The 15,171-nt window shown below is 33.9% G+C and overlaps 1 protein-coding gene across 6 annotated transcripts in view; it reads right to left on the reverse strand.

Annotated features, from left to right (window-relative positions):
• SLC4A7 (solute carrier family 4 member 7) overlaps positions 1–15,171 on the reverse strand; it is a 148,410-nt gene that overhangs the window by 116,985 nt on the left and 16,254 nt on the right. The window contains exon 1 of one of the 6 annotated variants that reach the window (XM_037846154.1): positions 6,725–6,840. The exons of 4 other annotated variants lie outside the window; for them this stretch is intronic. In XM_037846154.1, coding sequence (XP_037702082.1) covers positions 6,725–6,787 — 63 coding nt within the window. In that variant the 5' untranslated portion in view covers positions 6,788–6,840. Of the gene's footprint in view, positions 1–6,724; positions 6,841–15,171 lie in introns of those variants that run through there. One more of the 6 variants, XM_037846144.1, reaches the window with a different exon arrangement.

Consider the following 15,171-nt stretch of genomic DNA (forward strand, 5'->3'; position numbering starts at 1 on the left):
GGTATCAACACAGAAAGGGTTAAATATATATGTAGGACAAAATAAGGGTTAAGAAACAGACTTTATACATAAACAAACCTAGTAAAGGAAGGTAATTCATTTCTTGAAAGAAAGAGATTGTATAGCTCTCCAATTTCATGAAAACGAAGTTCTCTACCTCAAACCACAGGTTAAAATAAATTTTAGATGGACTAAAGATAATTGGAATGGTATTTTCTTTATTTAGAATAATATTTTATATTACTGGAGTGGGGATGTCTTTTTAGGCAAGACGAGAAACCTGATTTTTTACTTCATAAAGATTAAGCATTTCTCTAAGACAAAGGACACCATAAAGTAAAAACACAAGGTAGAACAAGAACAAATATATGTAGTATTACAAACATGGCACTGCCTATTTCTAATATGCAAAGAACTTCCTGCTTTAAAAGAGGGAAAAATAGAAAAAAATGGGCAAATAATATGAGCCAAGTAACACCTTAAGGAAATACAAAAGGGGCCAGTAACATATGATAAGGTAGTGGCCCAGGAAATGGAATTTAAGACCCTTTTTTATCCATCAGATTAGCAAATATTAAAAAGAATATTAATATCTAAGACTGATACAGGTTAGAGACACACAAAGACTTTCATACTTTCTAGTGGGAATGTAAATTGCTCAAATTTTTTTGGAAAGTAAGCTAGCACGTATTTATTTTAAATATTTTAAAGCAGCAATGACGCTCCACAGAAATAAAAGCACAAAATGTAAGGAAAAGGTCAAGAATGCTTACTGTTTAAAGTGGAAAAAAAAAAACAAAACAAAACAGAAAACATCCCAAAAGTAAATAGATAGGGAATGACTGACTACCACAGAATATCATGAAGATACTATGAGCAATGAGATAATCTACGGGGCTCCACCCAATAGATATCAGTAATATTTTGTTAAGGAAAAAAAGCAAGTCATAGAATTATGTTTACTACCTACCATATTTTTATAATTTAAAAAGGATTTAACATTTTTGTGAGTATATATTTATATGAACAAAGTATGGAAGAATATATAGGCTGGTCATCTATGTTTCAACAAAACTCATGCTTCCTAAAGATCATAAAGATCTACCACGGATAATCCACAGAAATTGCTAAAGATTAAAAATTAGTGATGTTTTAGTCAATTTTCAAAAATATGATCAATTCTTGTATTAAGTAGTTACAACTTTGATAGGGCAAATAACATTTTTGAAAGGCCAATTCAAAAGATCAACTGCCTACAGAAGACAGTTCAAAATTTTCATCACATATCCATTTTCTAAAACTAAATCTGTAGGCATGACGAAAAGAAACTAACGTTTTTTCAACCTCACAGTCGATAAAATATATAATCACATAAACTGATTTTTTATCTTAAATTCAGGAAAAATAAGTGGCAAAAAAGCTTATAATTCTAATTTTAAAATTCAAATAACTAAAGAAAAATATCTAGAAATTTAAGTTAGGTGCAGAATCGTATAGGAATCAAAATGATTAAGAAATCATAGTAGCATCTAAAGTTCCCTCTACAGATACGAAGTCACTTTTTCAGTTAAAGCAGAGGACTCATAAAGTTTTCTCTTTATTTGACCAAAAGAGGGGAAGGAGTGCATAATTTTTTAAAAGCAAATATGTTTGAAATTATTTAATTTTTACTTTCTTTATATTTTCCTGAACTTAGGAAAGAGAAGTGAGTTCTATTTCTCACTACATATAAACCTTAAACAAACAAACAAATAAAAAATCCCTATCAGGTTAAGAGTTTTTATGGTATCATACAATTTTAGAGTAACAGATACTAGTTATTAAAACTTGTATGTAATTTACATACATGCTCTCATTTAATACCCTAATCAACTCCATGAATAGATATAACTATCCCAAATATATGAAAAAAGAAATTTAGGCTAAGAAAAGTTAAATAATTTTCCCAAGATACCACAGTTTGCACTGAGAAAAGCTAGAACTTAAAATCATGTCCTTCTGCCTCCAGGGACCATATGCACTTTTCATGGACCACTTTATAAACATTATTCTTAATTCGTACAAGAACTATGTAAAGGAATAGAGTGTGATCATTATTCAAACCCAGGGGCTGTCTAACTTGTAAATTTCAGGCTCTTTCCACTAAGCCACATATCTTCCCCTAAATTATACAACATGTCATTTTATTTGCTCATATCCTTATTTGAGAAATTATAAATAAAATATAAATTATTCAATTACAAAAATGTTTTGCTTAATTGGTGGTTAAACATTATAAATCTATTAGCAATTCGGTAACAATAACAAAACTGAAATCACTACCCTAAGAAGCAAAACCTTTAACACAGTAAGTCAGCACCAACATTAAAACTAAACAGAGGTTTGGGTTTGGTTTTTTCTCCACAGATAAATGTGAAGCATTTAGCCAAGAAAAGGAGGGAAAAACTTGTAAAACAAATGGAAACCTGTCTCATTTTTAAAAGTATGTTTCAGTGAGTTAACACAGCCAGTCTACACTTTTCACCAGTGGTAATACCACTACTGAGTTCACAATGTGGGCAACCATTTCAGTTTTCACTATCTACTACACTAAAATTTCATCAATGTATAAGATCACCATCTAGTGGCTATGACTCTAAATGCCTGTTCAAGGCAAAGAAATTCAAGGTTTGGAAAATCTCTTGCAGTTCCTTTAAGAAACCTGTAGATTTAACTTCATATTAAGAAGGAAAAATACAACTGAATGAATATCTCATTTATATCCTAGTCAACTTTAGGATGTTTTGCTATCATTTTCATAAGGGCATTTTATATGTACTACTGAATAACTGATATACATACTGAAGTAGATTTATAGACATTTTCTAAACGTTGTTTCAAATGCCCATAGCATTTTAGGAGTTATATTTTTAACCACATTTTGAGACATACCTATAATTTGATGAAAATTAAATAGTGATAAATCTAGACCACAAATAAAATAGAGTTCATATAGGGTCAAAAATGGTCTGTTTTATCAAAAACTTTCCAGGAACACACATGACCAAAAAAAAACTAACCTGGCAAAGTTTATCTTTATTTTTCTTAAGAATAATATTCCATGTTTAAATGCCAGGAATAAAACAAAGAAGATGTAGTTCAATATATGGCTTATACACTAATTTCTGTTTGCCTTGAGAAAATATTAATTTATAGCATTCCTTAAAAGTTAATTATAAAGAATTTTAATCCTTGTCGCTCTCATCTCTGTTTGCAGTTAGCTATAAAATCTTATCCAAAAAATAAAAAAATAATTGGATTGGAAGGAATTAAAATATACCTAAAAAGGGTTTTAAATAGAATACAGTGGATTCAGGAATATTTCAACTCAGGCTTTTCAATAGAAATGTGCTTTTCCTCATTTCCTCTGGGGCTTTCAAAACCAGTGAAGGGTCACTTCTCTAACTCCAAAAAAAGTGCTTACTCTTCTCTATTTTGAACTTTTTGATCCTTTTGCTCTCTGATCCTTGATTCTAATCCTTCAAAACAGTTTCTCAACCTCAGCACTCTTGACATTTTGGGCTGGAGAATTCCTTGTTGTTTGGGGCTGTCCTTAGCACTGTAGCGTGTTCAGCAGCAACCCTGGCCTCTACACACAAGCTACCATTAGCACTGCCCCCCACGCCCCCGGCCAAGTTGTGACAAACAAAAATGTCTCTAGACATTGCCAAATGTCCCTGGGTAGGCAAAAACACCCACCTATACACCCCCCAACATACAAACATTCTACACACACACACACACACACACACACACACACACACACTCTCACACACACGCCCACTGAAAACCACTGCTTTAGAAATAACTGGGAGCTACTACTGACTTGAAGATCCCTTGAGAAAAAAACTTTCAGGCTCTTCCTCAAGTCAGTATGAACAACCATACAAGCAAACAAAAGCTAAAACCTTCACCCTTTTATTAGAAAACTGCATTTAGCAATGAATTCTGAAGACAAAAATGCATCTTGAACTTACGTTTTAGTGACAGCTATCTATTCTCAGTGCACAGGAATCTCCATGAGGTCATACTGATAATTTTACTCTATAAAATATTCCTATTGTAGTTTTAATACGACATTTAGATACAGGCAGGATGGAACTCTATATATGCATACTTCTTTGTGTTTTCTAAGTTTATTCACTTAAGAAACATTGATTAAGCATCTACTATGTGGAAGGTATTCTATATTAATTATTTAATCTTTCAACGATGCCAGATGATAAGAATTCAAATCCTTATTTTACAGATAAAGAAACTGATGTTCACAGAGATTAAGTAACTTTTCCATTGTCACACGTGAATAACTGGTGGGGCAGGGGTTGGACGTAAATAAGGCCTGGCTGACTTCCAAGCCTGCACCGTTGCTGCTTTTCTGTGCTGAATCTCATATGAGAGTGCTCTATCGCTTCATTGCCCATTTCAAATCTTTAGTGAGCATTTAGTAAAAAGACAGTTTTTCATTTCCCCCATGTCTATAAGGTCAACAAGATGCACAAAATAAAAATGCCACAATGAGACTGCCCATAAAATATGATACCAACATAGGCTGGTTTTACAGATTCTCCTTTTGTGTGTGTGTACTGAAGGGTATAATTGTTCTTGGTTGTTCTCAACATTTCATGTATATTTTTATCTTGCCAAGTTGTCTAAGCTAGAGAGCACCACAGCTCCATGGTTTCAGGCCATTTCCTCTTCCAAATGCACTCTCTTCTTCCCATCCCTTTTCTATTGCCCTCAGTTCCCTCTTCTCTCCTCTAGGCTCAGTAGACTAGAGCCAGCCCTGCGGGAGGCAATGACAAAAAGACAGGGACAGGGAGAACACAAGTGAGTAGCACAATGGGCCTGGGTGCCCCCTGTATCACCCATATATGCATACTTTTAAAACATTACAAAGCAAATCCTCAGGCTTTATTTATTCCTCTAGACCTTCACATTTCAAAGTGACGGTCAAAATACAGAGCACCTCTGCATTAACTCATCCACCCAGAATAACCCTGGAAATTCATTATAACTCATCCTCGTACACATTCTACCACAATACAGTTATCTGCATAACTAAAATTCATACTCACTAACCTTACTTAGAAAGATCCAGACCAGAGACTCTATGTCAACTTGACAGCAAGAAAAAAGGGAACTGACGCAGACAGGAATAGATGAGTGACTTCAAGTGGCCCCTGAGAAAGCAGCCACCTGACACAGATGAGAAAGATGAAGATAAGAGATGGTTATCCTCTGAAGCCATCTTTATTCTTCCTCTTTTTGAAGTTTTGTTCAGCTTCTCCCAGATCTCAGTGAGAACTCTATATACTCTAACTCTTTAACCAGAGTAAGTTTAAATAAATTTCTGACTCCAAGCAACCAAAAGAACCCTTCCTGGAACACTCACACAATTCCTTCTATTTGTTTTTACATACTGAGGTAAAAACTGTCAATCATAAAATAGTAACAGTTTAAGAATTTAAGATTAAAGTATTGCCAAATTTAATTTGTTATGCAGGTAAACTGGCAGTCTGTACCAACTGCAACAAATAGTTATTGCCATTTACTCTGATATTAAGAGTTCTTTTTTTAAAGAATCAACATAATATTTATCTTGCAAATTATCCAAATTTGAATGAAAAATATTTTGTAAAACAAGTATCCTCATGTCCAACAGAATATAATTTAAAACTTGAATTATATTATATTAGTTATTCAACTAATTCAATTCAATTCAAACACACTATGGTGAGACACTTCTAGCACTCTCCCAAGTTCTTGAATAAATATTTTCCATATTTGGTTCTCTAACGAGATACACATTTTTCTGTGAATAAAAATAAAGAAGCCACCTTACAACAGAAACTCACTTTATGCTCATAGAAGGTAGGGAAATTAAAAAAAAAAACTTCTTGGAGCTTGTCAAATTAAACATGACAGATCAGACTTGGTTTTGGGTTTAACTCTTCTCCCTTCCAAAATCCACTAGCATAACAGTAAACTTCTTTTTAAAAGAATAAATTGAAAAGGACAAAGAGAATAAGGGAGAACAAATAAATAAATGAGAGATTTCATAAAATCTTTGGACTATGTAAAGTGGATGTGGGAATGGTTACCTCACTTTGAAAATCAATAACAACCTTACATTGGTGGCTATGGAACAAATAAAGTAAAATTCAGAAAAGCAAAATCATGTTCAAATAATCTAACAGTGCATAAAATTGTATTAAATGATTAGGATAACTTGTATATATCTGAAAATATCTTCTAAATCAGTGCCCTCACCCACAGAATTATCTCCATGAATCATTATTAATTATGCTAAGACTAGCTACTACTAAAAAACTGTACCTATACTTTTGTAATGCAATTTGTAAACCAGTTTATTTTGGCTGAAGATAAAACATTACCTTAATGAGTGTAGGCTCTAGAGCCAGACTGCCTGAATTCAAATCCAGGCTCTTGCACTCCTAGCTATATACCCCTTGGCAAGTTATTTACTCTTAGTGGTTCAGCTTCCTCATCTGTACAATGGGGATAATAACAGCACTTATAACTGACAGGTTATAAAAATTAAACAAGATAATGAATGTAACAAACTTAGAAAAGTGTCTGGCACAAAATGAGCATTCAATTAAATATTAGGTATTATTAGTACCATCCTATTACATGATATTTATTGGTCATACTATGTACTTACATATTTTATATTTACGTGAAACGATTTATTCTGTTCATATTTCACCTCCTTGTCACAACTCATTCCAAACTCCTTGAAAACATAATTTTCTTCATAAAGAATTTTATTAACTTTTTATGTAACACAACAGACAATGAATGATATCTGTATATGATGGAGAAAAAAAACATCAAATATTCCATTCTAGAAATGCTTTAATCAAGTCATATACAATTTCATTTGCTTTAATTTGTAGAACTTGAAAAACAACTTTGGTTCTATCATAGGTAGGACACATAGTGTCACTTGCCTTGCCAATTGTGGTAATGGTTTGATAACCATTTAAGTCACCTCCTTCTGAGGAACAGTGAAGAACAAGCAAGCAAGAATGTAACTATAAAATAGTGTTCCAACCTGAATCTAAAATTTAGCATGAATTTTGTATTACAGACTTCAATACAAATGGTTTCTCATTCATTTTACACAAATTTACATCTAACTGAAAATGTATTATACACTACTCTAAATATTCGCGTTGTCCTTGCACTACCAACTCTTTGAATAAAAGATTAAATAGTTATTTTATCACTACCTGGATCATTTGGATACTCATATATTTCAGATATTTTTATAGCTATCCTTCTAAAAGACACTTTCATTTGTTTCTTTATTTACTCATTTATCCAACAGATATTTATTAAATGTAAACTATGTGCCAGGTACTATGCTAGAAGCAAGGATACAAAGGGCCAAGACCAAGAGATGAGGAAAAGTTTAGTATGGTCGAATAACAAAAATAAGTTAGTATGGCTGAAATGCAGAATTGGAGGTAAGAGCATAAGAGACAGAGAAAAACAGAAGGGAAAAGGGCCCAGACCTTTCAGGGCTTAGGAGTTTAGAATCATTCTGAAAGCAATGGGTTTTAAACAAGGGAGTGATGATGTTTTACACAGATGTCTCTAACAACATTGTGGAGAATTAGATGTGAGGGATGGAAACCAACCACAAAATTAATTTATTACTTACTACATTATTCCAGGTATGTGAACTATGGTGGTTAAAAAAGTATAGAGAGAAGAAGACTGATTCAACAGATAATTAGGATGCGGAATCCACTGGACTAGGTGTTTCAGTAGAGACAGAAAAGTCAAGGATAATGCTCACATTTCAAATTTGAGCCCCTGGATAGGTAGTTGTGTCATTTACTGAGGTAAGAAATGCAGAAAGAAGGGGTCTGATAAGCTCCATTTGAGACATGTTAAGTTTGATAGCTTCTACTGATTCTGTGAAGTAGGAAGCAGTGTCCGCAGGGATTGAGGGGTGAGGAGATACAGCCTGAAAAGAACAAAGAATATTTAATGTGTTCACTGTTGAGGATAGAAGATAATCAGAAAGACATTGGCAGTCTTTCCATGTTTGTATTGAGGAACCAGATGGAAACATGAACTTATACAGGCACCAATCTATGAGGCTATGTGACTTAATTTTTCCAGCTATTTTGAGCAGCCCCAACATAAACAGATTGACCGAGGAATACGGATTGCTGATAATGTTTAATACAGACAGGCACTATGATAAAAATATTCTCAACAAGAAAGAGGTTGAAGATACAAACCATGAATTCTAAACTAGATAAGAAAGGAAGTGGAAGCAGCAAACAAACAAAAAAAAAAAGAGGGGTAAGTGGCTGAAAAGCACCCAAGTTCAAAGAACTAAGAATTATGAGTAGCAGGGTGAGAGAGCTAGAAGAAAAGAAGACAGTGGTACTATAACACTCTAAATTTAAGAATATAGATGTAGAGGAATTCCAGGAGAAAAGGCTATGGGCAGTACAGAAGAGAGATAAAGACTCCTGGTAGATGAGAAAATCAACAAACTGAAAAGATAGGATGGCAGAAAGGTAACCGACAAGGCTCTCTCAAATAACCTAAGATGATGGCAGGCCTTAGCTTGAGAGTCCTACCAAAAGACTGCAAGTCAGATGTTAATATTTTCCAGTAAAGACATATTCGATTCCAGACCACGACAATAAAGCAAGTCAAAACAAGTTACAGCAATTTTTTGGTTTCCCAGTGCATATAAAAGTTATGTTTGTAGTATACTAAGCACAGCATATGTCTAGAAAAAATCAATACACCTACCTTAATTAAAATGTGACACAGAGACAGGAAGTAAGCACATGCTGTTGGAAAAAATGGTGCCAATACACTTACTCAACGCATGGTTGCCACAAACCTTCAATTTGTAAAAAACACAGTATCTGCAAAGTGCAATAAAGCAAAGCAAATAAAATGAGATATGCTGCACATGATCTAGAGTGAAAATGAGCAGATGACAGGGGAGAAAGAAAGACACAGGGAGATACAGCTATATAGCATAAGCCTCAAAAGAACAGGGTTGTTTACACTTTCAGTGACTTACTGTCAACATATATACTAAGGCAATAAAAATGTTCTTTTAATCAGTTCCCTCAGCCAGGGGAGGGAAAAAATTAACTAAATATCAATAAAGAAAACCATCAGCTTCTAACATACAGAAAGACACAGGCCACATAGGCCATATCCAGTATATATTCAAATTTACATTCACAATCACATTAAGAAATAGGTACTATTGAACTATTGAGCCCAATATAAAAGGTATTTTATATTTGCTTTTTATTTGAGTATTTTCCTCGATCGTATTATTGATGTATGGATGTTAATGGTGCTGTATCAGTGCTAAGGCCAGACTGCCTGGGTTGAACTCTGGTTATTCCATTCACTAGCTGTGTGACCTTGAGCAATTGTCTGATCCTGGTGAGACACATTTTCCTCATTTGTAAAATAGGGGATGATACAATATTCCATGCAAATGACAGGGTCAAGTTATGTTCTAAAACTCAAAAGTAAATATGCAGCTAAACTACTAGCAATATCAGGAATTTGCAGATCACTCTCATAATAAAAATTGAAAATTACAGAATATTACAAAAGGATTAACATTTTCAGAGGTCTATATACAAGTGTTAACTCTTTACAAATATTTTATCTTGTGAAGCAAATCCTGTAAGCAGTAAATCAATATGAAATGTCTGTCTCAAACAATTTCTCATCCAGCATTTAGCAACAGTGAAGGTTTAAATGAGAAGCGTGAGAAATTTAATTACTACTGTTTACAGTGGGGCAAGCCTGGGTAAGCTACCACAAATATGTAGATAGCAAGGTAAGGGTACCAATGCAGACAGGTAAGAATATAGGAAGAAAAAAATCTACTTAATGATTTTATTTTAAAAAAGCACAGCAAGTCTCTACATCAATGCCTTTCAAAAAAAGATTTTGAAAACAAAAAAAGCTCAGGTGTTTAAATGGCATATATCGGGCTATGGTTTCAAACATGATAGGGAAAGAAGTGAAGTCAGCAAAATGAAAAACATAAAAATAGAGGAAAAAGCAACTGTAGAGCCTTAAAGTTCCAAGAATTAAAACTATGGGAGTGTACTGGTTTTAGTGACTGAAAAATAGAGTTGCATAAAGCCCTATGCTGGTTCCTTTGAAGACTTCTCTAACAGCCAGGGAAAGTTCAAACACACATACTGGGCTTGAAAACTTTTTAAAGGCGCTCAGTTCTGGAATGGCATCAGAAATTTAGAGGACTTCTGGTAAGATGAAAACAATGCTTAAAAACACAAACTCTTAAAGAACTTAGACTTCAATTCTATGACTTTTTCACTATTTACAGTTAAAAATTAAACACATAGGTCAACAATTAAAGCCATTGCTAGGTGCTAAGATTATGATCCAGTGAACAGTCTCAGGAAATTTGGCTATTTTGTCTAATCCCTGCAAAATAATTTAAGTCTTTTAGGGATAATCATCCTGCTGGTCTTTGGGAAGTGACTATGGAGAATAACTTCAGATAGTTAAAAATATTTTTATTATAAAAATGTATGCTCTTTGTAGAAATTTTGGAAACAAGCTAAAATATGATTTGAAAACTTACTTACCCTTAAATTCTACCTCCAAGAAATATTCGATATTAACCTTTGGTCTATTTCCTTCCATTAAGATATACAAAAAGAAAAAGATGGGATCATATGGCAACATATTCTGCTTTTCTCACTTTCAGATACTTAAACTGAAAGCATGAGTTTTAAATTATCGTTTACCAATTATAATCAGACGCATTCTTTCCTTTATCAAAAATTACTGAACCAAATGGAATCTCCTTCAGATCTCTCTTCAAAAAAGCCTAAGGTTATTTTGCCTAATTTTCTCTAAGGATTATCTTATAAAATAAACAGTATTGACTACTTGCAAGCTTTCTCTTACCATGTATTTGCATCCACATAAAAAGTAAGGACTTCACCAAGAAACACATGAAAAAATGTTCAGCTTCACTAGCTATTAGAGAGATGCAAATTAAGACCACAATGAGATACCATCTAACACCGGTTAGAATGGCTGCCATTAAACAAACAGGAAACTACAAATGCTGGAGGGGATGTGGAGAAATTGGAACTCTTATTCATTGTTGGTGGGACTGTATAATGGTTCAGCCACTCTGGAAGTCAGTCTGGCAGTTCCTTAGAAAACTAGATATAGAGCTACCATTCGATCCAGCGATTGCACTCCTCGGTATATACCCGGAAGATCGGAAAGCAGTGACACGAACAGATATCTGCACGCCAATGTTCATAGCAGCATTATTCACAATTGCCAAGAGATGGAAACAACCCAAATGTCCTTCAACAGATGAGTGGATAAATAAAATGTGGTATATACACACGATGGAATACTACGCGGCAGTAAGAAGGAACGATCTGGTGAAACATATGACAACATGGATGAACCTTGAAGACATAATGCTGAGCGAAATAAGCCAGGCACAAAAAGAGAAATATTATATGCTACCACTAATGTGAACTTTGAAAAATGTAAAACAAATGGTTTATAATGTAGAATGTAGGGGAACTAGCAGTAGAGAGCAATTAAGGAAGGGGGAACAATAATCCAGGAAGAACAGATAAGCTATTTAACGTTCTGGGGATGCCCAGAAATGACTATGGTCTGTTAATTTCTGATGGTTGTAGTAGGAACAAGTTCACTGAAATGTTGCTATATTATGTAACTTTCTTGGGGTAAAGTAGGAACATGTTGGAAGTTAAGCAGTTATCTTAGGTTAGTTGTCTTTTTCTTACTCCCTTGCTATGGTCTCTTTGAAATGCTCTTTTATTGTATGTTTGTTTTCTTTTTAACTTTTTTTTTCATACAGGTGATTTGAAAAAAGAAGGGAAAGTTAAAAAAAAAGAAAAAAGACAAACAAGGGGAAAAAAAAAAAAAAAAAAAAGATGTAGTGCCCCCTTGAGGAGCCTGTGGAGAATGCAGGGGTATTCGCCTACCCCACCTCCATGGTTGCTAACATGACCACAGACATAGGGGACTGGTGGTTTGATGGGTTGAGCCCTCTACCATAAGTTTTACCCTTGGGAAGACGGTTGCTGCAAAGGAGAGGCTAGGCCTCCCTGTATTTGTGCCTAAGAGTCTCCTCCTGAATGCCTCTTTGTTGCTCAGATGTGGCCCTCTCTCTCTGGCTAAGCCAACTTGAAAGGTGAAATCACTGCCCTCCCCCCTACGTGGGATCAGACACCCAGGGAAGTGAATCTCCCTGGCAACGTGGAATATGACTCCCAGGGAGGAATGTAGACCTGGCACCGTGGGACGGAGAACATCTTCTTGACCAAAAGGGGGATGTGAAAGGAAATGAAATAAGCTTCAGTGGCAGAGAGATTCCAAAAGGAGCCGAGAGGTCACTCTGGTGGGCACTCTTATGCACACTTTAGACAACCCTTTTTAGGTTCTAAAGAATTGGGGTAGCTGGTGGTGGATACCTGAAACTATCAAACTACAACCCAGAACCCATGAATCTCGAAGACAGTTGTATAAAAATGTAGCTTATGAGGGGTGACAATGGGATTGGGAAAGCCATAAGGACCAAACACCACTTTGTCTAGTTTATGGATGGATGTGTAGAAAAGTAGGGGAGGGAAACAGACAGACAAAGGTACCCAGTGTTCTTTTTTACTTCAATTGCTCTTTTTCACTCTAATTATTATTCTTGTTATTTTTGTGTGTGTGCTAATGAAGGTGTCAGGGATTGATTTAGGTGATGAATGTACAACTATGTAATGGTACTGTAAACAATCGAAAGTACAATTTGTTTTGTATGACTGCGTGGTATGTGAATATATCTCAATAAAATGATGATTTAAAAAAAAAAAAAAAAAAAAAAAAAAAAAAGTAAGGACTTCAATTCTATCTAATTAAGCATCCCATGCTTCTCATCTTGCTTCTTATGAAAACTCAAAGAAGCTAAGACACACTAATACAGCATTAGTTCAATTGCTACAGCATTAAAGGTAAGATTTTTCTCTTTAGAGTTTTCCATACAAGTCTTTACCAAATGATCATCCCATTAAAGGTACTATAATATTTCAGGTACTTTTGGGTCAAACTGACTAAACAAAGTCTTGCTTATCGTAAACATGACAAAATTCTTTTTCTTGTTTCTTTTTTTTCGCTCATGAGCTTAAAGGCTTAAATAGTTGATAAGGGTTTGAAATTGAATGGAGGATAATCTGTTGGCAGTTCTTCCTTCTCATTACACCTCATTTATTATACCGAGAACAAGTAAGCTATTGTTAATGAAATATGAAGTTAAATTCTCCAATATAAAAATTTTTTGATGTAGCATTAACTTATTAAGTCAAATAAAAAGTGCTTAATACTTAGAAATGTTAAAATTTTAAATGAAAAAAGAAAGCATATGTATTATTCCAATAAGAATGTAATCAAATGTTAATCTACAGCAATGGCTTTCCAACTTTGGAAAAAAAAAAAAAAAAAAACAACCCTGGAAAGAAATGTATTTTACATCACAAACTTAATCTGTTTACATGTACACAAGTTTCACAAAACAATATTTAGTCTTACTACAATGCAATGTATTGTTAGTCTCTATTCTGTTCCTTTCTTTTCTTTTTAATGCTTGTTATGATTCACTAAATTGTTTTTGCAGACCACTAATAAGTCACAACCTGCAGTAAAGAAAACAGTGAAGAGATTCAGAGAACAAGTATTTGGAGTAACTCTTCCTAAATTTTATTTACCAATAACTACTTTAAAAGCAGGGCTGATCAGGGTTTTAGTACCACAGCTACTTTGAATGATGGAGAACAAGGTGAAAAAGGGCAAAGTTAAAACTTTAATTCACAATTGACAAAGTAAGTAAAAAGTTCTGATTAAAAGTCCTAGACTGGCATTTTAAACCATGGGTCAAAATAATTTATTGCAGATAATAAATTAAAGCAAAAGTTAGGATTCAAGGCATTAAAGAGTAAACAACCCTAGCCAACAGGACCTACCTCTACCAGTGCTCATTTATTATGATTTATGTGCCATTCTCTGGAGGCAGCTTGAAAAATAAAGCTGAAAATGAAATACTTTTGTCTTTCAACATAAGTTTTCTCAACAAATACAATTTACTCCTCCAATCAAATACCTTTGCCTATTACAGATGCAGGGAGAAGAAGCAATCCCCAATCATCTGAAATTCAATGTCACCAAATTACAATCTCAAACTTCCCTTATTTAAAGTTCGTCGCCGTAACTGAGGTAATAACGGCACCATAAGTATAAAACAATCCTTTGTGGTTAATGGAAACAATATTCATTACTTAATCTTTTAAAACCATTTATTTCTAAGTCAATGCAATCAGCCAATGATAGCAAATTAAGTTAACTTACATAAAAACTGAATAAATGCAATGATATTTTAGGTACTCTAGTAATATAAAACATGTAATGGTCATTTTTTACCTGTGATCTGAAATGAAATTTAATCTAAAAATCCTTTAGCCCATCCTCTTTACAACCTTATCGCCCATCTCTCTCCAACATATTTTGGTTGGTCCACACTTTTCCATATAACAGCTCACATAACTCCAGATTATGTCTGGGAATGATAACCCCTCTTCTTGTCACTGGTACTTTTATATTCATGTACATCAAAAGTCACTGATTTTCGTAAAGCAAGAAGTACACAAGTATCAATGTATAAGTAAAATATCCACTGTTTCCCAAAATCAATTTAAATATACTTAAAGCCAGTGAAAATATCTTGAGTCATAAAAATGTCATTGTAATGTGTTTAATACTGACTTATTTAAAATTTATCCAAGGTTAAAAAAAAAAAAGTACTCTTACTTCAATCCAACAATTTGATCCAAACTACATTTATTCAATCCAAACTATACTTACTCAATCTTTCCCCTCAATAGAACTAAAGCAAGGAACATTCTCTTCTTACGGCAGTTATATAAAGTAGAGTAGGAGAATTCTCTTTATGTTAACACCACAAATAAGAGCTATATAATTTATTACATTAATTGATTAAACAATTAACTAGAAAGCATACTCATCTTCAAATCT

This window comes from Choloepus didactylus, chromosome 1 (genome assembly GCF_015220235.1).
Source record: "Choloepus didactylus isolate mChoDid1 chromosome 1, mChoDid1.pri, whole genome shotgun sequence".
NCBI classification, from domain to species: domain Eukaryota; kingdom Metazoa; phylum Chordata; class Mammalia; order Pilosa; family Megalonychidae; genus Choloepus; species Choloepus didactylus.